The following is a 27,652-nucleotide window of genomic DNA, read 5'->3' on the forward strand; positions in this document are numbered from 1 at the left end:
GACACACTCACTGATTTCATTATTCCACAACACTGATACTGATTGTTGCTGTCTTAAAAACATGTATTGTTAGCTACACATCTTTCGGGCTTTATGAAAAACAATGGGAAATAAAGTTTTTTTAAGTAGTATTTAATTCATTATTAGGTGAATAGGAGGTCATGCACAGAAATACAGTAATGAAAACCATCCTGCCTGGACACAATGATTTTTATGAATGAAATTTGCACAAATTAAAGGCAATACAACAAATCTTACCATGATATATAAATCTTTCTTCGTTTTTACCGTCTAACTGCATTTTTCTCCTCTCTCTTCATTCAGACCTGTGTTCTCTGGACAATGGTGGCTGCAGTCATAACTGTACAGTGGCCCCGGGAGAGGGCATCCTGTGTTCATGTCCACTGGGCATGGAACTGGGCACTGATAATAAGACGTGTCAGATCCAGGGCTTCTGCGCCAAACATCTGAAGTGCAGCCAGCGCTGTGAGCAGGACAAGTTCAACGTCAAGTGCTCCTGCTATGAAGGGTGGGCCCTCGAACCTGACATGGAGAGCTGCAGGAGCACAGGTGAGAAATGATTAGCACACAAATGATCGCAGCTCCCAAAATCTCCTACAACAAAAATATTTTGGTGATTGGATTTATATCCATCTCAAATCCATCTTGGAGGGCATTTAATATTGGTCTTTTTGTGACCGGATAGTTGACACTGAATGATTAACTAATTTATGTTATGTTATGGTATTTACACAATACAAGTTACTTTAAAGAATAGCTTGGTACAGTAATGCTATAGTACATGTACTAAAATAAAAAAAATAAAAACCTGATATTACCATATGTCCAAAAGATCATAGTAATAGCATGGTACAAAAAAAAGAAAAAAAAAGAGAAAAATCAACATTTAGAAAACAAAGGTTGTGAAATAGTCTCTGAGGGAAAAGAATCTGAGGATTTATGCCAAACCTTTTCCACAAGCAGAAGGAAAGAATGGACAAAAACTAGATTGAAATATGAAAAGGATGGATGGATGGATGGATGGATGGATGGATGGAAGAGAAGAATACTGAGTGTTTGGCAGCTGACATCTTTGTCTACTAGAGAAAAACTTTCGCCTGCTCTAAGGAAGTGATCTTCTATACAATCACTTCAAGTGAAGTTTTTGTTTTTCTTCATATTGAAACTTGAGGTTTTAGTTGGAGTTTTAGAGGTCTACAGCAGGTGTGCTCGAAAAGAGACAGATGGAAAGCATGCAGAAGATAGCAGGGGAGCTGTTTGGCAGTATATTTGGTGGTTTATTTTCATATTGAAATAATATAAATGCCAAAAGAGAAGGAGGGGAAAGAGATTTACTGTGGCAGGAAGTGGCACAACAACCTACAACAAATAATAAATTATGTATTGCTGGACGTATTTCACATTCCTTTGAGAAATAAATATGATTAGATCAGTGGTTCTCATGCAGTTTTGCTTCAGGACTCAGATTTTACTTTGGATAGTGTTGAGCCAACACAGTACCAAAATTGTTTATCAAAATTCAAGAGATATTTACAGTGATAATATTAATAAATGTTTGATTTTTAGGAAAAAAAATGACTTATTAATTACTTATTAAATAGGCCCACCAAAATGCAAAATTATTAACATATAACATAGGTAGATTAAGAAAATCCAAAATTTTGGTTACTAAATGTTGAAACTCATGCTCTTCACAGCCATTAATTCTCTGCACAAAAGAAACTGTTGTCGGAACATTTTGTTGTTTTTATTGCACATGAGCCTATACTAAGTCTGGGTTTTATTTTCTTTGAATTTATGTAGTTTTATGCAGTTTTTGAGGATTAGGGCATGTAACGCATTTGCCAAATTTGTCTAGTTTCTACCTTGTGTTTACAAAAATTGGCAACCCACTAGTTGAGAATAACTGATATGGATAAACAATGCTGCAAGAGACATTGTTGCAAGCATGTATGTGAATGCTTTTCTTTCAGAATTTTACAGACACGTTGTGAGAGGAGATGATGTTGGAAAATGTCAGTGTTTGCCCAGCTTAATCCCTCGCTTTAGCAGCGCCAAGAGTCATAAGAGATTTTCCACTGTTTTCCAGATCCTTTTAAACCCTTCATCATCTTCTCCAACCGTCATGAGATCCGACGCATTGATCTTCATAAAGGAGAGTTTAGTGTGTTGGTGCCAGGACTGAGGAACACCATTGCACTTGACTTCCACCTCAACGAGAGCTCGCTCTACTGGACCGATGTTGTAGAGGACAAGATTTATCGTGGGAAGCTGTCAGAGAATGGTGGTAATTATGTCATGTTATGTAGGAGTTTAATAATGTTTAATAATTAAAAAATGTTTCTTAAAATGAATTGTAATTTTTTGGAAGTTAAAATACTTTCTCAGATCTCATCTTGATATGCAGAGACATTTATTAGGAAGACATTCATTGGTTGATTCTCCAAAAAGTGAACACAACGTGGATCTGCAGAACAAAACTCAAAACAAAACTCTGTTTGGGGAATTTCTGTTGGTTGGGTAGTGCAGAGAATGGTTTGGTTTTGGCGGGGGGCGGTCGACTGCATGCGTTTCCAGGTCTGGGGCGCGTAGTTGGCGGCTTTTTTAGTGGCTCGGCATCTTACGGGCCGGCAGAGAGTGAGGGTCTTGATGCACTCATGGGGAAGAGACCTGTCCCTCGAGAGCCGCACTATTCATTTCTAGGCAACGATTTATTTAAATTCCATCACAGTATTTATACTACACACTGAGTGAGTTGTTACTGTATATTATATACTGTTTTAGAATACACTATAAAACACTTCCGTGCAAATTGTATCTGCCACAATTTACATCTGGGTGCAAAAAGCATGTGCCACTATTTACAAAATGTGTAAATGTTATCTACCTTACCTTCATTTGGTAATATAATTATTTCTTATTCATCTGCAGTCTTGATGCAGATATATATTCATTTGTATATAGTTAAAAAAAGTTATATTCTTTCATTTTTTACTTTCGAAGCAGTAATACCTGTGCTAATAAACTACAAGTGATAATTTCGCAATTTTAATCTTTATACTTTTAAATAAATTGACTTGTTTATTTGCAGTTTATGCATGCTTAGTTTTTGATGTTGGGTGTGTTTGGTTAGGTGTACCCGTAGGCAGAGGGCCCCATTTTTTAAAATCTGCTTAGAGTCCCCAATTAAGTTGTAACATTATCTGTTTTTGACCAATGGCAGATGGAGGGAGACCTGATAGAATCCTGTTCATGAAACCTGTTTGAAAACAATGATTATTTTTGCAATTCCGCATGATGGCGCAGAAATAAAACACTTCACTTTACACAACAGATTGTTGAACATTGCTGTTGCAATTTCTGCACAATATGTCGCCAAGGTAAATTTATCTAGTTGGCTACATGTGAGAATAGATATGATTTTTCGAAATTGCAAGAATGATATGTGATGGTCTCGAAAGCATCAAGTAGAATGTGCTGGGAAAAAATCGGTAAGCCATTGCTTTCCAACAATAGTGTGTTTATGAATTTAGTGCTGTCAAAGTGTTATATTATAGCTATATCATTTCCAGCTATTATTACTTAAAAACCCAATAAATTATTGTAAATTGTAAAATATTAAATAAATAAAAATACACACAAAAAATATACCAATATTGCAGTTTTGTTATTGTCGATTCCTGACTGTAAAAAATGTTGCTTAAAGAAACATCAAAATGTACATAAAATATTATCTTTTTTAAATTTAGTACTATTTAGAATCAAATTAAGGTAAATGTTTTCTGTCTTATGGATCATTTGTTTATTTCTCCAACTTATTGTCCAAGTTATTTTCTCCTGATTGTTACAGCTGGTCAGTTTCCAGCATTGGCTCCAGATTGGCGAAAGAAAAAGTAATCAGTCAGTATTAATAGACAGCGCTTTGGAAGGAAAACAATCTGTCAAAATGAAAAACAATCTCTTCAAAAGAAGCATCAATCAAAGCGAATCATTTGACCCTCTGTGGGTCTGTGTGTGTTTCTATTTCTGTGCTAGTCTTGCTGGAGCCATCATTTTTAAAATGGGCATAAAGTCTGACCCACGTGTCTGACCGACATCTACAGCAACCAACCACAGTTTGTTTTGGTTTTATGTGGCGCTTAGGGGTGGGTAATCCGAAATCGATGAGACCACAATAATGTGGTGAGCATAAAAGGGGTAGCTCATTCAAATAATGGCTTTACAGCTTTTGTAGAGACAACACCAAATCATTTTTGTCCATCCATATGTAATAAATTCTAATTATAGAGCTGTTCATCTTTTTTGCATTGCATAGGTCAGTGATTGTTCTGAAGAGAAAGTCATGATCAGCTAAATGATGTTGAGAAAAACTGCAGCACTTTTAGTACAAAAGTACAGTACAGTAAAGGTTTGGTTAAAATAAACTTAATGTTTCTTACATTTCCCTTGTAATAAACACAATTTACTGCCAAAACAACAAAACACTTGCTTAAAACACTTAAGACAGTGGCTCTGGAAGGCCAAATAATTTGTTATTAGTATTACTTTTTTTAGTAATATATACTATTTTTAGTATATATTACTAAAGTCTCCAAACTGATGACCCTAATTTTAAACAAATAGCCGGACTGTTGATCTTTGAAAATAGTAAAGACTAATGCTTAATTATGAGGAAGTAAATGTTTGACAGAACATTTAAATAATATTAAAAAAAAATGTTTTTACAATTGTATTATCTTCCATGAGGTCCACTGATAATGGCAGTTACGTTTTTTGCTCCAAAACTGTCATAGTTTAATAATAAATTATTATTTTCCACCCTGTCTCTGGCCCTCTGACTGAAGTGCTCTGTTTTGGCCCACTGTTCTGACTGGATATCAGCCCCTCAAATGCAGCCATTTTTGAAACTCAGTCGGAAGAGAATCAACCAACTCTCCACAACATTCTAAAACTACATTTCAGGGTTTACACATGATGTACGTCCAACACATTGCATCCGAATATATTAAACTTTACTCAAGCTCAACTGTTAAGACTCAGCACCATAACTATCAAACAGTCATGAGATATGAAATATTCATGAATTAAATATGTTTTTAGTTTTGCTGTCAAGTCCAATTATGAATGTTGTCTCATATCAATGTAATATTATGAGTGGTTCATAAGCACATCACACATTGGTGCACTGAGATTACCAGAAACGCATCCAAATGACCAAAGACGTCCAGCTAGTGCTTGTTTACATACACCAACAATTAAAAATAGCACAGATTGGTGCAAGAACAGCAAGACGCAGAGCAGCTGAATGAAACTGAATGACATCTCCGTTTCTTAGTTGAAACTGACACTGCATCTTTTAAAAGAGGTCAAAAACGTTTGTGTAATGCATTTTATATGCACACAAAAAAAATCTAATAGTCCAGATGGGTCCCCTTTTGGAGTTCAAGAATATTGGTGACACTAGGCCTGTCTCTTTCCCTCTCTCTTTATGATACAAACTGAACGCCAGTGGGCAGGGCCAAGGGTGCGATGACACATGTTGTGGGGCTCGTAAATACAACTTAGCATTGTCTCGTGACAGCACAAACACACAGTTTTTAAAACGGGATGTTTCAATAGAGTGGAAACTATACATGTTCTTTAAGACTGGAGAGGAAGTTTTGAGTTCTGAAATTTACAGAATGTTTTCATAGTACCTCTTAAATGTCTAAATATCAAGGAAAATTTTATTTTCCATTTCATGGCCCCTTTAATTTCTCCATTAATTGCTGCTTCGTTCTTTTGGGAAAAAATTGTGTTTCTTAAAAGTGAAGATTGATCAATTTAGTTCCTCCTGGCCTCTGTATTAAAACGTATTTAATTTTAAGCATCTTAGTTCACTCCGAATCCGTTTTTGCATCCTTTCCTGGCAGTTTTTAATTGTTTTCCTATGTAAACAATCTCTAGGTGGACCTCTTTAACTTCTGCAGAGTGTATCGTGCAGGAGCCCAGCTGAAAAAAAAAAGTCTGGAATGTCCCATTTATTATAGATTTTGGTGACAAACAACATTATATGCAAGTTATTTTTTAGTGAAAGTCTTCTATGGACATCCATTGCATGTTGATGAGTGCATGAAAGTCAATCACAGTGGCAGGCGAGTTCACATAAGAACTTGTGTTGTTTTTAGCTGAGAATTGTGAGCTGAAACAATGCAGACAAGCACGACTTCTTACTCATTTAACCATTCGTTTTGTACAAAGAATGTTTTCACACATTTATTTGTCTTACCAATGCAGCTCTGACCAGCTTTGATGTGGTGATCCAGTATGGTTTGGCCACTCCAGAGGGTCTGGCTGTAGACTGGATCGCTGGGAACATCTACTGGGTGGAAAGTAATCTGGATCAGATTGAGGTTGCTAAACTGGATGGGACAATGCGCACAACTCTACTGGCCGGAGATGTAGAGCATCCGCGAGCCATCGCACTCGATCCGAGAGAGGGGTAAACAAACGTTTCCATTACCATTGTGTTCAAATCTTTGTTTAGACCATACAGCGTATCATTTACTTGTGTGTTATAAATAGTAGTAATAGTGAATAGGTGTTACATCTGAATTCTGGATCCACCAGTTTATCATATTTATATTAGTGCCATAATTACAGAAAATGAAAGTGTAAGCGATAGTTCTATGAGGAAGACACATTTGTTTCCACCTTCTGTCACAAGCCCAAATTCGCTTATAATAAGTATACTTGACAACTGATCATTTGAATTCCCACAAAGGAGAAAATTAGGAAAATCTTGTTTGAAGGTGCATCTTCTGCATAGATATTGGATAAACGGGTAAATAACATTTGGATAAACTGTGCATTTATATATATAGTTAATATAAACTGTATAGTTGTCAAAAAAGGTCTTTAGCATGCCACAGAAAGCTACATCCACAATGTGCAATTAGTAGGGCTGTTGATTGAATGCTTTAATTCAGTGCGATTAATTATATTACAAATAACATGTAAAAATATAAAGTATTTAGTCATGTCCTTAGAGCATAATAAGGAATATTCCTATCATCACAGTAATTCAAGCTTAAAGTACCACATGTTTTCAGCAGGGGGCAGTAAGCAAATCTCCAGCTGTTTAGGCAATGCGCAGCTGTACTGACAACAAACCACACGTCTTGCTTGACACTAGTGAGAGCACAAGATGAGGATGAGCCGGACGAAGCCCAATTTCAGATTCAGGGATCTTGAGACATGTTTTCCTAAATTTTGACACGGCGACTTAAAAATGCTGTTTTTATGATGCAACTCAACAAAATTGAAATGCTCAAAGTGTTCATCTGATGCCTGTGTACAGTGACACATCCTAAAAAAAGGCCTTTTTAAAAAAAGAATTCTGACAGATTGGCGAATTCAATTGGTAAGTGGATTACTGTGGACTATATGCCAATGATAGGCTTATGTTACAAGGGAAATTCACTTCCATCACCTGTCAATCAGCACTGGTGGCCCCCAGAGATGTGTTCTCTCCCCACTACTCTTCTCCCTCTCCACCAATGACTGCATCGCCAAGGACCCCTTTGCCAAACTCCTGAAGTTTACAGATGACTCCACTGTCATCGGCCTCTTCCGAGATGACGACGAGTCTGCATATAGAAGGGAGGCTGAACAGCTGGCTGTCTGAAGCAGTCATAACAACTTTGAGCTGAACACGCTCAAAAGAGTGGAGATGATAGTGTACTTTAGGAGGAACACCCCAACAATGACCCCCCCCACCACCATTCTAAACAGCACCGTGGCAGCAGTGGAGTCATTCAGGTTCCTGGGCTCTACCGTCTCACAGGATGTGGGAGACCCACATTGACTTGTTGTACTTCCTTCACCAGTTTTTTCCCTCAGGCTATCCATCTCCCATTGAGCAATAATTCTGTACAATACACATTTTAGTCTTTTTATATTTATCCAACACATCTACCTCTTCTGCCATTTCTGCCATTTCATTCCTCTGAAAAAAACTAAAATAAATAAATACATTTTCAATGTACATAACAGATAACAGATTTGTATTAGAATTGCACTGTGTATGTGTGTATCTATGTATGTGTGTGTCTGTGTATGTATGGACGTATGTGTATAATTATTATTTTTGTATTATTATTATTATTCACTATGACTTGCTTTTTTTGTATTGTTGTGCACTGGGAGCTCCTGTCACCAAGACAAATTCCTTGTATGTGTAAGCATACTTGGCAATAAAGCTCATTCTGATTCTTCTGATGCTCAATAATATGGAAATAAATAATATATTGCCTTACAAAGCCATTGTAGTAAATGGTATGATGTTTGCCATCATAATGTAATGCATTTTAATTATCTGAATTGTTATATTTATAATATACATTCATTTATATTTATTTAATCATTATATTTTGAATAATTGTTATTTGAGGACCTTTATTAGCAAATGTAATTAATTCAATTAATTAATTGACATCTCATGTAATTAATTTGATTCATATTAAACTATCGATTGACAGACCTAGCAATTAGACATAGAAATACTTTGTAGAGCAGTTTTTATTCAGAATTAAAGTGAGAAGAACTTAAATTGGTGTAGCCTAATTACAGTTCGTAAATTTACTGTGATAAACCCTTTGGTTCTCGGTTGCATAAAAAATATCCAGAAATGAAATAATAACATAATTGTCCAGTTATAAGCATTTAAAAATTGTGTTTTTACTTCAGAAAAATTTAAAGGGACTTTGATCCTGTTTTCGGTTACTTTCTGAAGTAAAAAAAGTTTGAAGTTTGAGTTCCTTGAACTGTTTCTAATCCCTGGTGTGACATGACAAAATCAGAGGAAATCAGGAAAAAGAAAATAATATATATATGTAAATATGTAAATATATAATATACAACTTTATGGAGCTGAATGTGGACCAATGAGATTGCTCAGTTATGCTACAGAAACAGAAAGCGATCAATAAATGCCCTTTCACTAATCGATTGCTTGTGGTCCTGGCTGGATTGGACAAAAATTTGTCCTGATGAAAAGAGAAAGCTTTTATAGCTTGTTGCTTTGTCATGTCACTGCTGGTTAGGACAAGGGAATCTCAGGTCACTGTTTAGTTTGTATGTTTTCAACTGGCCTTAATCATTTACTTTGGATATTATATACCTACAGATGTTCAAGCGACAGCTTGCTGTTTCTCAGCCAGATTGATTGATTGATTGATTGAGATATTCAATAGGTAGAAAAATGTGCAAACATGCACACATATGCATTATTTTTTGCACAGCCACTTACAGACTCGACTGATCTATGAGACTTTTTGGTTTTAAGAGTCTCACCATTAGCCTTATTGTGTTCATTATGCTCTTCTTAATGATAGCTTTCCATCTTTTTGCCTTTGAGACCAAATAAACTTCTAACAACAGTGCAGAAAAAGGTCTTTGTTAACTTGTAAACTGCAGTAAAGCCTTATTTAAGTTAACTTTTAAAGTAAAGTCTCCATTTACTTCTGAATTGCATCTGAAGCTCTCATGTGTTCTTTGTAGAATCTTGTTTTGGACTGACTGGGATGCCAGCATGCCAAGGATTGAGGCCGCATCCATGAGTGGACATGGCAGGCGCACCATTCATAAAGAGACTGGCAGTGGAGGATGGCCAAACGGACTGACTGTAGATTACCTGGAGCGGCGCATACTGTGGATCGATGCCAGGTAATACTTTAAGATGAATAATGAGTTTTGGCAACTCACACAATGGGACTGAACAAACTTTGACATTTTCCTGGATCATCATCCGATATTAGTCCTGGAACAACATTTCTGTCAACCAACCAGTGCCTTACCTTATCCATACAAGAGCTGGTAATCATAAGGAATTTTACAATGATGTCTATCTTTAGCTACACTTTCACACATGACTTGATTGTATTTACACTGATTTAAAGGGATTGTTCATCCTAAAATTAAAATTATCTCGTCATTCACCATCATGCCATCCTAGATGTGTATGACTGTCTTTTTGCTGAATACAAACAAAGATTTTTTATAAGAATAGTTATTAAGAATATTAATAATAATAATATTATGACATTTTATTTTTGGGCGCCTTTCAGGACACTCAAGGACACTTTACATGTACATTAAAATGCACAAACAATAATTGCATTACATCATCTAACATGATAAAAGAAACAAATACAAATACACTAAGAACAACAAAAATCAGAAATAAGATAATGTAAAATAATGGGTTTTGAGACGTGATATAAAAGTTAGCAGATTAGGGCTATTTCGTACATCTTGTGGTAGAGAATTCCAAAGACAAGGAGCATTATAACTAAAAGCTCTAGACCCCATAGTAGTCAAACGTATAGAGGGTACAGTAAGAGTAAGGGAAGTAGAAGATCAAAGGGATCGGTTTAGTGAGTAAACATGAAGAAGATCACTTAGATTTGAAGGGGCTAAATTATGAAGGGCCTTGTAAGTATAAAGTAAAATCTTAAATTCTTCTAAAATCTTAAATTCAAAATATTACATATTGAAGCTCTCAAAATTTACTTAAAGGCCCTATAAAAGTAATCCATAAGACGCCGGTGATTAAATCTATCTTGAAAAGCAATGTGATAGGTGCTGGTGAGAAACAGATCAATATTTAAGTGTTTTGTTTTACTATAAATTCTCCTCACTGCCCAGTAGGTGGCGATATGCATGAAGAATGTGAGTTGCCAAAAACAAAAGAAGAAAAAGTTTGAAAAGTTTGGTTAATTTGTTTGCTTGAATTCAGTATCCTAAAATCAGTATTTCTTTAAAATAAAAAGCCAATCACACAACTTTCATTCTATGCCTCATATCAGAGATGAATCGATTGGTTGTTTGTCTTCTACATCAGGTCTGATGCAATCTATTCAGCTAAGTACGATGGATCTGGTCTGATCGAGGTGCTCAGAGGACACGAGTATCTCTCACATCCGTTCGCCGTGACAATGTACGGTGGAGAAGTGTACTGGACAGACTGGCGCACTAACACACTTGCCAAAGCCAACAAATGGACAGGAAACAATGTGACTGTAGTTCAGAGAACAAACACACAACCGTTTGATCTGCAGGTGTATCACCCATCAAGACAACCACAAGGTAATCTTCATACTTACATTTGAGCTTCCGATTGCTTGCATTTGTCTTCTGAATCAGTTTTGAAATATAAACTAACAGAACTGTTAACAGTATTCATCATAAAGCTGGAAGTGTCATTTTAAGCTTTCAATAATGGCTTATTGTCTGACAGGTCATTCAACACACGTCATGTCATCAGATATACTAATTGTTGAATAAACCTTAATTCTTCAATGGAAGGTGGGTCGAATTGCGGGAGGGCCAGCCTGCTTGATTAACACATGGGGAAATTGTCTTTGACGCTTAATAAAAGAGCATGTATATAAGCTTGTCGTGATAGTTTAGTGCACTGACTTCATTTATAAAGCCATTATAAAGTTTATTTATGCCTGACAGGACCAGGCAGAGGGGATGAATTAGTTTGGACAAGCTTTGAGAAGTTCCTTTAAAACTTTAACCTTTGGAATTTCAATCATGAAATTTTTTTTTTAACCATGCAACGAATATGGGCATCAGGGTGTGATGCCACACTCTACAGATTCTGTTTTGAATAAATAATACATTCTTTATGTTTAAATATAATATCTACTTCTGTAGGAGTGGGTGGTATGACCAAATTCTTATGAGTAATTAATCACGGTAATGTTATATATCACAATATGGTTCTTTTTAGCTTTAACTCAACCCAATGTTTTTTAATATTGCATAATCAAGTAGTGATGCCTATCAATTGAATTAAATACTTAACAAATAAAATGTACTTAACCTCATTTGACTATTTCCTATTTTAATTTGGAACTTGATGGATGTAAACCAAAAGAGAAGATGATTCATAAAAAATATACTGTATAATAAGTCTGGCATCAGTGCAAAAGCAGCTTCACTTAAAGCAAATGACCCAAGATATTAAGATGATTGGATGAGTTATGTTTGAAGCTGCTGTACAATAGATATAAACACATCTGTGACCACACATCAGTGGACTTTGTTAGAGTAGTATATGAAATATTATACCACAAACAATAGTACATTCTATTATCTAGAGTTAGTATGCTATTCCGAACCTACCCAAAGTCTATTGTGACTACCTTTTATGCGGTTATGGGGCGGCTGTGGCTCAGTGGGTAGAGTGGGTCGGCCACTAATCACAGGGTTGGTGGTTCGAATCCCGGCCCACATGACTCCAGATGTTGAAGTGTCCATGGGCAAGACACTGAACCCCAAGTTGCTCCCAATGCCAGGCTAGCACCATACATAGCAGCTCTGCCGCCATGTGTGTGTGTGAATGGGTGAATGAGTCACAGTGTAAAGTGCTTTGAATACCATTAAGGTTAAAAAGGCACTATATAAGTGCAGACTATTTACCATGTTATTAACTTGCATGTCTTGTAGGCTTTCATGTATTTTAGGCTGCAAGGTGGATGGCCTCAAGTTGAGTGTGGTAATGGCACAGTAAAACAAACCACTCAGACAGTATTTCTCTTTATCTCTCTCTTGTTTTTCTGTCCAGCACCCAACCCATGTGCTGCTAATGGTGGTTTGGGTCCATGTTCTCACCTGTGTTTGATCAACTATAATCAGACATTCTCCTGCGCTTGTCCTCACCTCTTGAGACTGGGCTCGGACAACCACACCTGCTACGGTACGAACCATAGCTCCAACTAACAGAACAGCAGATCTTATATGCCTCCTCTTTCAATGGTTATTTGATCGATTATAATAGGATCATATTTGACAACTCTAGACTGTGTTGTATGCAAGGAACGAAAAAGCATGTTCAGCTCTATGCACCACATATGTGACATGCTGTCGATTACCACAGAAACAAAATATATAGTCATACTTCATTTTTGTATAAACAAACAAAAATAAAATGTACAGTAATGCATTTAGTATGAAAGATATTCCAGTGGGTTTTTACTTTTCTAGTTGAATAATCTTGTGGATATGTGCTGCCGACATAATTTCTGTGGTGGAGTTTGCTCCAAACAGTGCTTTACTGATAGCTCAATTCATATCCCTTTCAGGTAAATTATTTACTAGCTTTTTATTATTGGCACACGGTGGGATAATCACTTGCACTTCAGACAAAGCCAAAAAAAAAAACCCTGTGACAGAATTAGTATAACCTTTAAACTGACAATAATAGAAGCCTAAAGAAGACCATTGTGGCTGCTAGTGACCATATGCTGGATGCATTGTTTAGAGTATTTGAGAAACATCAGACAGGATTCCGAACTAAACTAAGCATCATTTCATCACACCAGCAGTTCCAGAAGAAAAAGAAAAATGAGTTCACACCAGAGGACAAGACAAGATAGCTGTGAAAACTTGACATGATTAGAGTGGAGTGCTATGTATATTGGTTTTCATGCTTTAATGATCAAAATCAAACTTCTCGGGAGATATTTTTAGTATTGTTTAGTTTGTCAAAGTGTTAAATTAATACGAATTCTGGTAAAGTTGCTGTAAAATGTTTAGGAACACAGTACTAGGTACTCCATTAGCACTGTATTACTACCAAAAACTACTACCAAACTGCTTATTAAGAGGAAATGATTAGGGGAACTGCTTATGATTGTAGGCTTAATTGTTGTTAATAAGTATTAATTATAAACACTTTATTAATCATATTAAATATATATATATATATATATATATATATATATATATATATATATATATATAAACTACACAACCATTTTCTGTCTTGTTTTTCAAACCTATCGGATATTTATCCTGGTTTTTCTCATAGGAATGAATGAGTAACTATGGAAACAAGGCTTTGCTTTCCCCTATAGTTGGCATGCAAATCTGCCTCTTTATGTAATCCTTCCTCATGATCATGCAATGTGTTTTATGTTGCTATGAGCTGAATGTGACATTGAAAGTGACATTGAACGATTAAAAGTGTACAACCATTAACAAGGAAAATTAAAAATGGCACTCCATGTCAAAAAGGTTACCGACCCATCCTGCACTAGTCTCATGCATGCCAACATGCATAAAGTTATGCAATGAAAGACTAAAATATCTTACCCTATAGACTTCAATTGTAGTGTATTACTGAAAACTGATGGTTTGTTTTTACAAACTGAGGGATGAGTCTAAATTATTTTCAGAAGAAATACTTTTTCTTTTTCTTTTCTTTTATTAATTAAAAGCATGTCACGGGCGTTTTGTAAGAAAAGGTGAAGTGTGTAATATCTGCATCTCTAGCATCACCAAATGAAATTGCAAAAATACTGCCTGGTTTCAAATATGTTTACTGAGCAATCTTCCATTGGTCGGCAAACAGATATTTCCCCCCTAAACTCATGTCATTGGTTGGTTGAGTCAATGTTGCTTTGTAGGGCCAGTGCTCAAATAAACAGTGCATTGATTGATAGTATCATTGAAGCACAGTGTTTTCCACTTTTTGAGGAAATCACCATACAAATGTCTTACTTGTAACTGACTGTACATATTAAACGGTGATAGGAGATAGGAGAAAGCATTTTAACACTCTGTACAAAAAATATACACTTCATCTTTAAGGTGTATTGGACCCAGAACATTCCTGTAACATACTTGGAACAACTAGTCATATAAATCTCTAAACATATCTCTAATGTAACTAATGGAGATTTGCTTCCAAAAAGCCCTGAACTCTTTTAATAAATATTCTCAAAGCCCTCCTGGAGAGGCTGTTTATCTCTGCTGTCCCGCATAAACTTCAGCCAAATTACTTTAAAAGGTTCCAGAGATACAAATAAATCAGCCATTCTTATGTAATAGAATAGAAATCAAGATCCAAAACTCTCATTCAAACTGACATTAAAACTAAACGGATCTTCAAACATTGCTGGCATTCAAATTTATTGCTTTGTAGGATTTTTTTTGTTTCTATATAGACTTCCCACATGACTCTATATTCCATGTTTGATTTCCAAATTTTTGGGGGGTGGCATCACTGTTTTGGGCAGCAGTCATGATAGGTCTCTCTCTCTTCCAGAGTCACGTCAGTTCCTGCTGTACGCCCGTCAGATTGAGATTAGAGGAGTAGATATCTATAATCCATACTACAACTACATCATCTCCTTCACCGTCCCTGACATTGATAATGTCACTGTTGTGGATTACGATGCTCTGGAACAGCGCATCTATTGGTCAGATGTTCGAACCCAGACCATCAAGAGAGCCTTCATCAATGGAACAGGCATAGAGACTGTGGTGTCAGCAGGTAACACATTGATTCAGGTTGCTTTAAAGGATTGGTTCACCCCTTAAGAACATTCTGTCATCGTTTACACTCATTTCACTTCAAACCCACATTAAAGCTTCCCTTCCGTTGCAACTCTCATATCTCATTCTCCAAGTGCCACGTTTGGTTACGAGACATGTAACCAATTCTGTGTGGTGTCAATGAAGTTTTTCATGAATGTTTCTCACACAGAGCTAATGAATGACTTCAGAAGACTTGGGATGTAGCGCTGGTGGTCTATATTGAGTTATATAGACCACCAGACTACTATCGGAATTTTTGTTTTCTACTCGGAAGTTGCACGTGAATGCCCGTGAGTGTACTTAAGACTGGGAAACTCTAAGGTCATTTTGATATCCGTGTTTCTGAGTTGGGAGAACATGAGGAAAGTACAGTTTCAATAGTGAAGGATGGTTTTATTCATTTTTTTAATGCAGCTACTATATTATGGCTTGCTGTTTCAGTCATATACATTTAAGTATATCAGTAACTATTTGATAATAATAATAATAATTAATTCCATTTATCAGCGCCTTTCACAGCACTCAAGGACACCTTACTGCATAAAGAGCAACAATTAATCAAGTTAAAATACAAAGAACAACAAAACATACAATTAGTCCAAGATAAGATCAATAAAAACTAGTACAAAGTACACTAAAAACACATGTTTATTAATTATATAACGAGTAGGCTAATTTAAACAGATGGGTTTTTATCTGAGATTTAAACCTTCAGATGCAATCCAACTGACATATATTGAGTGAAAATGAGTTGTAAAGTTTTGGTGCAGAGCAACTTAAAGCTCTAGCACCCATAGACCTAAGTTTAAACGATGGAACAATCAATAAATCACCGGAGGATGATCTTAAGGATTGTGATGGAATATATGGTTGGAGAAGGTCTGAGAGATAAAAAGAGGACAAATTATGAGTAGCTTTAAAAGTGAGCTGTAAAATTTTATGATGAATCTGATATTGGCCAGGTAGCCGATAAAATTGAATAAGGGAGGGTGTGATATATTCAGAAGTCTTAGTTCGAGTGACAGTCCTTGCAGCTGAATTTTGAATTATTTGAAAGCGGTGATCTAATTTTTCAGGGATACCAAATAAGAGGGATTTACAATAATCAATACGGAATGTTACCAGGGCATGAATAAGAAATTGAGTGCTATGTGTGAAATATTAGTGATGATTATTAATATGAGGACAAAAGAGAGTAAACTATGTAATATGACACAAAGGCTTTTTATTTTCAAGGAAGTATTAACCGGACAATCATCACTGGTGAGGGTAAAAGGGTCAAGTTTTGTATAGAGTTGAGTTCACACAGTAATTTCACTTTAAGTACTATTGAGCATTTAAAAGCTATTAGTCGTCCAGGTTTTGATGTCTTTTAAACAATTGATAAGTTCAGGAGGTGGAAGGGAGGTATTGGGTTTCATAGAAATATATAATTGGGTATCATCAGCTTAAAAATGAAAATATATTCCATGAAGATGGAAAATATTACCAAGAGGGAGAATATAGATAATGAATAGGACTGGCCCCAACACTAAGCTCTGTGGTACACCTTGAGTAACTGGGGCAGGTTCAAACATTCTTAACCTGAACAAATTGTTTTCTATTGGTTAGATAGGATGAAATCCGTTGAAGAGCAGTATTTGTTACCTTAATGCTGGCCAAATGTTCCAATAATAATGAATGGCAGATGGTATCAAAGGCAGCAGAATTGTAGAAATTGTAGCCATTTTAAGTGGGGAAGGAACAATAGCAGTAGATAATGAAGAGAGCGATGCTTATTGTAAATTTTTACACATAGTGTCTGACCAAAATGTAATCACGGTCAGTCACTTGACTAGCATGTACTGTGATATCAAAATAAGAGCTCCCCAAGAAATATGCATTAATGAACCTGGTATCCTCCATGTTTCCAATAACAAAGCACTGGAACTTGAAGTGCTCATAATTATGACTTAAGACGTGGGAAGTAGGATAATTCCGATAACAGGTGAAGGCAGCATAAATGGTGATAGATTTTTCATTTTTGGGTTTACTATTTAGATAAAATTGCTTGTCCACGTTTTGATGGAACAAATTTATGCTTTTTTGATTCGCATTTCCCTGCTATAATGCATCACTTACATCTTAAATAGTGCATGGCCCCAAAAAGTAGTTCAAGGTAATTGCAAGTGTGGTTTATTTTAAAGATACCAAAACACACTTTTCAAGCCAAACGTTTCACAAAAACCAAAAAAAAATTAAGAAAAGTTTGTTGGGTTTCAAATGATAAAACTGAAAAAATGAAAAACTAATAGTATTGTTACATCAGTGTCAGACGTCAGTGGAACATGTCTGTTACTAAAAATAACTACACCTGTGGTTACTATGCTAGGACACCTGTGTGAACTTGAGAGGAACTGACTTCATATATCCAAAATAATTTCATATTGTGCTAATTCTTGAGATAAAGTGACAAAACATGCCATACATAAAAAGTCCTCTTCATAAGAAATTAATAATAATAAAAAGTGAAATCTAAAGGAAATATGTGTACTCAGGGGATGTATTATTATATTTTAAAAAATGCATGCTCAATACATGGAAGCACATGTAACTTAACCTGTTCTCACCAAGAGGTCACAATATTAAACTGCCAAACAAAGTGTGTAAAAATGCAACAAATCTATAAATATAAAAATAAAAGGTAGTGATCTGTACAATATCAAACAATACATAAAGTAAACTTTGTTTTAAATATATTTTCCATAAAATACTGTCTATAAAAGTTTTGTTTTCACTTTGTGTCAACTCATGGTCAGCTATGACTCTGAGTACCCCTTTCCCACTTCCTGCTCATGATGGATGCAACAGTATTTTTGTAATATTTTAAACAAATAATGTTGAAGTCTCTGCAGTCACAGCTTCAACATGTCAACTGCGTCTTCCCATTGTGATCATTTCTGTTAAGAATGTATTTTATCACTTAAATCCTTCACTGAACACTATTATTAGAAAATGAAAGACTTTACACTCTTATTGGATAGGTCCAAATAAAATAGCATGCTTTACAAATTACAGTAAGATGTAATTTATGAAGTGAATAAATTTAAATTTCAGAAAAAGTGTTTAATATAAAAACCTGTTCCCTTAAATGGTTAATTAGCTGAGACCTTTGTCTACAAATATATTTATTTCAAATTAATTTACCATTAAAATATAAAAAGATTTAAAACCTTTTTGGCCCTTATCTCAAGACTGAGAAAAGTTCTGCTTTAAAAAAAAAATTTCTAATACAATTACATTCAGACATTGAGACTAAATGCTTTTTGTGGACACTTCACATAGTCCTTTCATATTACTTATTAAGACCAAATCCAAATCTCTCTCATGGTATCCTCTCATGGCTTATTGCTTTAACATAGTCACATAGCCATAACAAAATCAGTGTTTTTTTATTATTATTTTAAGATAAATTACATTAAAATAAAAATAAAAACAAAAAAAGAGTTCATAAAGTCTTTAGGAAATTAAATATTGTTTATGTCTAGTATTATTTGTGTATACTGTATGTGTATATGTGAGTATGGTGATTGTTTACAGTGCAGAACTGTATCATTGCTTGTGTTTACAGTTGAGTGTGTTTTTGGAAAGTGCTGTTTAAGTAAAATTAGAACTGTCCTCAAAACCAAATTACAGACATGTTGAGTTTTAAATGTTCTGTGACGAAATAGTGACTCACACTTTACCATTTATGGTTTTATTCTTCAGGATGTTTATGTCTGTGGAGATATACTGTGAATGTCACTGTTTAGATTTCAATCTGTCATCATGTGATAATAATTCAAATTAATATCTTTAAATGTTTATTTTGTGTCTTTCTCGTGGGCGTGCATTTTTGTGTGTGTATGTGTGATCAGATATTCCTAACTCGCATGGTCTGGCGGTGGACTGGGTTTCTCGTAATCTTTTCTGGACCAGCTATGATGCTAATAAGAAGCAGATCAATGTCGCCAGACTGGACGGCTCCTTCAAAAACGCTGTTATCCAGGGCCTAGATAAACCCCACTGCCTCGTACTGCATCCCATACTGGGGTGAGCTGACTATAATACACAAACATGCCATAAACACTTGTGTTAGTGTACAGGGGTAGCCTAAATCTCACAAGCAATTTATCACAAGCAATTTTAAACATGCACTTTATCCCTTCTGCTTCCTGGAGACAGAATAGATGATGCAAAACATGATGTAGCCACGTGCACTTCTGTTTTACTGGAAGATGTAATTAGATAAGAGCCCTGACTGCTCATATGACTGGAATCAGGGTTATACCAAAACCAACATACCTCACTTAGGCCAGAAACATACTTAACGCAAGTATGCAAACTCTTGGTCAACCCATATGGTAACATTGAATGTAAAGTTGCACAGTTTTTTTCATAATCCTCATTAAAAAGTTTTACACAATAAGTTAATAGTACTCTTGAAAAATATGTTTAAAAGGATGTCCACTCACATTACATGAAGACTCTAGTTATATCTTTAGCTAATAAGAGTTGCTGTTTTAAACGTGGCTTATAAGATCACATGGCTGATGGTAACTGAAAGCTATTTCTTTTGCATGATGCAACTGACATATGAACGGCTGGTATATAAGCCAGTGCAACAGAAGCAAAATATTACTAAGTGCGCCTTAATAATTAACAGATTCTTGTATTACTGTGGAGGTAGCAAACTTCAGTACTCAGAGGATGCTAGGGTTACTTTCAGATGTCTGTGTATTAAACCAAATGTGTTATTATTTAGTTAGATAGCTGTAAACATGATGACAGTTTAACTTACTTTAAAGACCCCATAAAATGACATGATATGTGGAGTTATTTTCTGTATTTCCTATTGGAACAGAAAGTTTGGGCAGGACAAATCAAAGTTTAGTTAACATCACAACCATGAACCCTAAATTGCTGCTTATAATTGCTAGTCGGTTGCAGGTGGAATTATGTGGAGGGTCATTGTCATTCACGAGAGCATTTGATTGGAAAAAAAAACATTAATAGAGTAATTTATATTTTTGGTACATTTTCCGGAAGAGAAAGGAGAATTTTAATTGCTTATATCTGCTAAAAGTGAATTTTGTTCATTAAGTCTTCAAGTTGTTGTTTCGCCATGAAAGTCGCTGCATATACAGTCAGCTGGTCATTATCACTAAATAGGTGTGATGGAGAGGGGTATCCCCCTGAAGGAGTTTATTTTGTTATAATGGCTGACATTATCCCACTTACTACACGGCTACTTACTGAATAAATCCATATGGAAATGGAATATTGATTTGAGTTGAAATTATTTTATTATGTAAGAAGAAAGAGAGAGAAGATTTATATGAGAGACATAAAACTAGGACAGCGACGGTTGCCTGGGACAATGGTCAGTTATACATTTTTGTGTTATTACACAAACATGTTTGACCACAGAATGCAACAATTGACCAATCACAATCAAGTATGTACAGCATGCATGCACATTATTGAAAATTGTCATCATTCTCATCGGGGTGGGGGGTGGGGGGTACTTTTTCCATATCCTGACCTCTAGTTTTATTCTTATGTAAAGTTTTACTTTTTAAGTGAATATACTGTACTCTAAAATAAGGCCCTCATCTTTAGTCACTTGTTTCCTAGCAAGAAAAGACACATATACATAATCAGTTAAGTATTGGTAGTTGAGAGTAAATTGTCACCAGTAAACTCAACAAGCATCCAATGAGCTAGCATATCTGATGCTGTATGTGAGAGAGAGGTGATGAGGCATAACTGTTCCCAAAATGAAAATTCTGTCATCTTTACTTTCATTTTGTTCCATGGAACACGACAGGAGATGTTTGGCAGAATGTTAGCCTCAGTCACCATTTACTTTCATTGCATCTTTTTTCATTCAATAAAAGTAAATGGTGACTGAGGCTAACATATTCCTAACATCTGCTTTTGTGTTCCACATTAGAATAAAAGTCATACAGATTGGGACTTACATGTGGGTGAGTAAATAATGACAGAAGCTTAATTTTTAGTGAACTAGCTCTTCAAGCTTGTTCTTGTCTTTCATGGTTTCATGTGTAGGAAGCTGTACTGGACTGATGGAGATAACATCAGTATGGCCAACACTGACGGCACCAACCGCACCACGATCTTCACCAATCAGAAAGCACCAGTGGGTGAGTGATGTCATAGACAGACTGAAGGGTATTAACAAGAGTGTACAACTTATATATTTTCTTAATCATGCAGACTCAGTTTATAACAGGGTTGTACAGTGTTGTAGAGTCACATTAGGACGTAGAACCACCAGATGCATACTGTATGTACACTACATGTGATAACTGCATATTACAATCATCCACCTGATTATGTCCTCTGTGTTTTGTTTTCTGTGTAACAACATTATTACCTTAGTAAATTAGTTAAGAAGGATGAAACTTGTGACATTAAGTTATTAATCACTACCAAGATGTATAATTTTGGATTACTTTTTTATTGTTATTCATTATTATGAATGAAGGCTAGTACCACTGCAAACTAAAGATTGCAGGAGTAAAGGACTCACATGAGATGAGGACTCTCGTCATATCAGTAACCTTATAAAAGCTGTTTTATTCTACATGGGGCAGGGGAACCCTCATGGGGGCTCCCATTTTAGGATCACATGACCAGCTGAATACTACTCACTTAATCTCAGAAATCTTCTTGTTATAGGACCTTTTCACTCTTGGATTAAATTAAATTACAATACCATCTGTAACTGAAAACTATTAATTTTGAATGATTAAACGCTGTGTTGGGAAATATGTATGAAGAGACCAAAGCTGTCTTCCAAATGACACACTGTATACTATGCACTTACAATATACACTATGCACTGGCCTTGTAATGTATGAATTTTCGAAGTGTGGTACCATCCCAAATGAAACTCAAGGTTTTTTACTACATCAGTTTAACAGCTGATGGAAGTGACGTTTCAAATGCTTGTGGTCTGTTGCCTTGGCGCTAGCTTTAGCACGTTAGCAACCTCAGTTCAACACTTGTATCTCAAACAAAGTACATGTGCTCGCAGCATTCAGCTCACATTTGTAAGGTGCTGCCTGAAGTTACTGAAGTTTTGCTAATTGCTACATTCTCCATTATTCACAATTGTTTTGTCAGACCAGCATTGCAGCCAGATAACTCTTCCCCTTCTTCTACGTATTGCAAGCCACAAGCGATGAGAGCATAAAGTGTCCAACATTTTACACTCCGTTTTGTCGGTTGAAGTGCAACATCCGGGTACTTATGGTTCACTTCTTTTTGTTGCAGTTTCAGTGCTAAAATACTACTCGCACTACTTGCACTATAGAATGACGTAGAGTAGTGCAGAATTGTGCAGTTTGGGACGCACCTTAAGACTTTTGTGCAATGAGCACCCCTATTTATATCTGAAAAATTGCAGGAATAGATTGATAGTCATTGGGAATTTTTTCTGATTATCAAATTGTGCAAAAGGCATTAATCCCAGGCCTAGTGAGTGTGCATCAGTTACAATATAAATCAAGAGTGAATATGGGTATAGAATAGTGCACTATATAGGTAACTAGATTGTTTGAAACAAAGAAAATGACAGATGGCCCATGTAGTGCACCATATAGGAAATAGGATAATTATTTTCCAAATAAATTTTTTATTTGGCTTTCTGTTTTCTCAAACTTGACAGTGAACATTGTGCTTTCGATGTCCTTCTTTACAATAAGATTTGTAGTGCTGTATATAGCCTACAGTAACTGTAAACGCATTCATTCCTCAGAAACAGTTCTCTAATAAAATGAAAATGTTCTGTAATAGAGCTTAATCTCCATTTACTGTGTCTGTATTACAGGTCTGTTGATTGACTTTGACACAGAGCATCTATACTGGGTCAGTTCTGGAAACAGCACGATCAGCCGTTGTAAACTGGATGGTTCTGGACTGGAAGTGTTAGATGGCGTCAAAGGCAAACTGAACAAAGCTTCAGCACTGGCTATCATGGGTAAATACAGCACACACATAAAGACCTGCACACGGTAAGCTTTAAAGCTCAGCTGGTGTCTTTATCGGAACAGTAGTGGCTCAGCGGTTAAGGCTTGGGGGTTCAAGCCCCGCCAAGATGCCACTGCAAGGCCCTTGACCCTATCTGCTCCAAGAGCAGCTGTATCATGGCTGACCCTGCGCTCTGACCGCAGCTTAGCTGAGATATTCAAAAAAAGAATTTCGCAAATATATAATGTGTGACAAAAATGTAAAATGTCTATACGTCCTGTCCTGGTTGATGTTGTTGTGTAGGTGATAAGCTGTGGTGGGCAGATCAGGGAACAGATCAGATCGGCACGTGTGATAAGAGTGATGGAGGAAACTGGAAGATCTTGAGAAACAGCACATCTCCCATGATGCATATGAAGATCTACAATGAGACCGTGCAGACAGGTAGGGTGTGTGTGTGTGTGTGTGTGTGTGTGTGTGTGTGTGTGTGTGTGTGTGTGTGTGTGTGTGTGTGTGTGTGTGTGTGTGTGTGAGTGAGAGACATGAGTCATGAAACATGACATGAGACCTTATTCATGCTAAAAAATCAAGAATGGCGCTAGCGTGAATCTGTTCTATAGTAACTGTATGATGTGAAACACCTGTTCATTGAACTACTGTTTTTCAAAGTACAGCAGGCATTGGCAACAACTATGAACCTTTATTTAACCGTAAGTGGCTATATCTTCTAGAGAAAGAATGCACTTAATGAATTTGTCTTATCAAATTATGTTTTAATAAATATTTAAATTATGTTGTAATACTTTTTTATAAAACACATGTCATATTGTGAATGTTGTGAACTAACAACAACCTCTTGCTGTTGAACTATATTCACAAGATACAGTATCGTGACCTCTTGCACCTTTTGCTTGACTAAGCAGTCCCATCTTCTGTATGATGCTGGGAGCCTTGATTATGTTTGAGAAGGTTCATACATCTAGGAGTGTTGAGATTTGCACTTCATAATGTGAGTATGTGTGTTGTGTTGTCAGGTTTAAACCTGTGCAGTAATAATAATGGGGACTGTTCTCAACTGTGTCTGCCCACCTCTCCCTCCACCCGAGCCTGCATGTGCACTGCAGGATACAGCCTGAGGATTGGACAGCAGTCTTGTGAGGGTATGAGAGTAATACACACACACACACACACACACACACACACACACACACACACACACACACACACACACACACACACACACACCTGTTCAGATTCTAATTTATGTATGCTTGCCTTTAGGAGAAATACTTAAGTGTACAGTGTTTAACAGTGTAATAATCCAGTTACTACTTAGTATTTTAGCAATTTTGCATTACCTTCTGAGATCCCAGGGCAATATTTTCCCTTTGAGTTTATTTTCAGGGGCATTTTGTGGGTGTTTGTGGGGACTTTTTTTTTTTTTTCAAACTATACAAAACACACTGTGTGTGATCATTTTATGTTCATTTTATTAATTCAATTATTACATTAAAATTAGGGTTGTCAATTTATTAAAAATGTACATGACATGGCAATTTATTTATCACAATTGATCATATACATCATTACATACATACATTATTTGCTGAGAAAGGCCCCCCAAATAAAGATAATTCATAAAAATAAGTCAAAGATGACACAAGCAAAAGGTTGCTGAGTGCACCTTTAATACTGCCACTCTTACTCACATTTTTCCAAAGTTGTATTGGGAAATATGTATGAAGAGACAAAAGTCAAATAATGCACTATATACTATGCACTTACAATATACACTATGCACTGGCCATTTTTATAGTAGGACCTATAGCAAATATAATGTGTTCCATCTGCCCTATTTTTAATGGTCGCTCTATGTGCGTGCCTCAGACAGACGCGTTTGGATCATCTCACTGGTATTCAGAGACATGGATAAAATATATTTAAGATGCTGTGTCAAGTTAAAAGTAGTGGAAACTTTGAAAATCGTGTTTTAAGATCTCTGTATTCAGTGTGCTTCCTAACAAGTGGGTGGTTCTCATTCTGGTGTCTGCTCTGCTTGCAAGGTTTGTTGAGTTGTACTGCCACCTATTGATGCAGCTCTTAAAAACAGATGTACTTCAAACTTGAATTGCTCATATGGTAGGAAAATCCTAGTTCGGTTCTTGGTATTGCACCCATGTCTTCTTGGAAATAGGGCTCTGAGATACCATTCATGCATATATGTATATATATATATATATATATATATATATATATATATATATATAAAAATAAAAAACATTGTTGGCTCAACAACCATAACGTATATTAGTTTTTGCTCAGAAACGTTGCTGGTTCTTGAGATAAAGGACAAATAGAATACTAAATTAATTAATTTGAAATAAATATATTTTTAGACAAAGATCTCAGCTAATGAACCATGTAAGGGAACAGGTTTTTATAAAAACATCATTTATTCACTTCACGTCCAGGGCCCGTAGTCTTACGTTATGCCAAGGCACTCAAAGAACTGCACAAGGGTAGACCTGAACCGGGATTGATGCAGGAGCTGCGCTCAGTGACCAATCTCGCCCTCCGGGTGACGAAGGTCATGGCGCGGTCTCTCGGGCAGGCTATGTCCACCCTGGTGGTCCAGGAGCAAGAGATTGCATGCGTCTCTTCTACGGAAAGACATAATAGGGCCTGTCCCTTTAGCCGAGATGAAGAAGGGGTTTTACAGCCCCTACTTCATCGTTCCCCAAAAATATAGTGGGTTGCGGCCAATCTTGGACCTGCGAGTTCTGAACCCAGCCTTGCACAGACTCCCGACTCAAGATGCTGCTGCAAAAACGCATTTTAGCGAGCTTCCAGCATCATGATTGGTTTGCAGCAGTAGACCTGAAGGACGCGTACTTTCACGTCTCGGTTCTACCTCGACACATGCCCTTTCTATGGTTTGCTTTCGAGGGCCGGGCATACCAGTACAAAGTCCTCCCCTTCGGTCTGTCCCTGTGACCTCGCGCCTTCACGAAAGTCGCAGAGGCAGCCCTTGCCCCGTTAATGGAAGGGGGTGTTCACATCCTCATATATCTCGATGACTAGCTGATTCTAGCTGACTAGTGGGACTTGTTGTTTGCGCACAGGTACCTGGTGCTCAGGCATCTCAACCGGTTGGGGCTTCGGGTCAACTGGGAATAGAGCAAGCTTTCCCCGGTTCAGAGCATCTCTTTTCTCGGCATGGAGTTACTCAGGTCTGTGGGGGCCTTGCCATCTGTTGCAGGGCTCCCGGTTCTTCTATTCTACTAAAAGCTAAATATGTAAAAAAAAAAAAACATCTTAAGACAAATATTTGTGTGAAACATTTTATGTGCCTGTATTTTCAGTCTCGATGATGGCACACTCATGACTCATGAGCGAATGCATGCAGTCGTTGCTGAACTGTCTTAGAACGTTCAGATAGAAAATGGCAGTTCCACAGAAATTATTTCAGAGGCTCCTGGGGCATAGGGCTTCCTCAGCGGCAGTCACGCTGCTCGTGTTGATGCATATGAGACCGCTTCAACACTGTCTTCAGACTCAAATCCCGATATGGGCATGGCACCACGGGGCACACTGTGTTTTTGTTGCACCATTCTGCCGCTGTCTGTTTAGCCCTTGGACCGACCTAGCATTTCTACGGGCAGGGTTCCCCTAGAGCAGTTCTCCTGGCACATTGTGGTTTTGACGGATGCCTCCAAGCATGGCTGGGGCGCCATGTGCAATGGGTGCGCAGTTGCCGGTCCTTGGACTTGCTCATGGCTACATTGGCACATCAACTGCATCGAGTTGCTGGCAGTGTTGCTCGCCCTGCAGAGGCTTTGGCCTCTTTTGATACATCAAACACCAAGGCGGCGTGTACTCTCATCGAATGTCGCAACTCACCCGCCCTCTCCTCTACTGGAGTCAGCAACAGCTCAAGTCGATGCGAGCCTAATTTTTCCTAATCTGACACAGAATGTTTGTATCTCAATGGATACGTTACCCTTTTAGGTGTTTAAAATAAGAGCTCAGTATATAAGAATGAAGGGTGAATGGAGAATTGTTGAGTGTGTTTTATCGAAAATAAGTACAATTTAACCTTAGCTACAAATGTTAAGTTTTAAGTAATTAGAACAAGGATTGGATAAGGGTCCCACCAGATCCTGGTTACATGTCTTTGCCCACTCTTTGCTCACTCTTGATCTTGATCAGTACCATGGCATAGTGATGGTATCATAGTAATACC

The 27,652-nt window shown here is 36.7% G+C and overlaps 1 protein-coding gene across 3 annotated transcripts in view; it reads left to right on the forward strand.

Annotated features, from left to right (window-relative positions):
- The window catches only part of lrp1aa (low density lipoprotein receptor-related protein 1Aa), a 296,995-nt gene that overhangs the window by 129,234 nt on the left and 140,109 nt on the right, over positions 1-27,652 (forward strand). For all 3 annotated transcript variants that reach the window (XM_052110997.1, XM_052110998.1, XM_052110999.1), the window contains 12 exons: positions 325-570; positions 2,111-2,308; positions 6,298-6,502; positions 9,562-9,726; positions 10,904-11,148; positions 12,638-12,769; positions 15,122-15,349; positions 19,290-19,464; positions 21,484-21,578; positions 23,270-23,419; positions 23,713-23,853; positions 24,444-24,569. In XM_052110997.1, the coding sequence (XP_051966957.1) occupies positions 325-570; positions 2,111-2,308; positions 6,298-6,502; positions 9,562-9,726; positions 10,904-11,148; positions 12,638-12,769; positions 15,122-15,349; positions 19,290-19,464; positions 21,484-21,578; positions 23,270-23,419; positions 23,713-23,853; positions 24,444-24,569 (2,106 nt within the window). The remainder of the gene's footprint in view (positions 1-324; positions 571-2,110; positions 2,309-6,297; positions 6,503-9,561; positions 9,727-10,903; positions 11,149-12,637; positions 12,770-15,121; positions 15,350-19,289; positions 19,465-21,483; positions 21,579-23,269; positions 23,420-23,712; positions 23,854-24,443; positions 24,570-27,652) is intronic.

Source organism: Xyrauchen texanus, chromosome 39 (genome assembly GCF_025860055.1).
Source record: "Xyrauchen texanus isolate HMW12.3.18 chromosome 39, RBS_HiC_50CHRs, whole genome shotgun sequence".
In the NCBI taxonomy this organism is placed as follows: Eukaryota; Metazoa; Chordata; class Actinopteri; order Cypriniformes; family Catostomidae; genus Xyrauchen; species Xyrauchen texanus.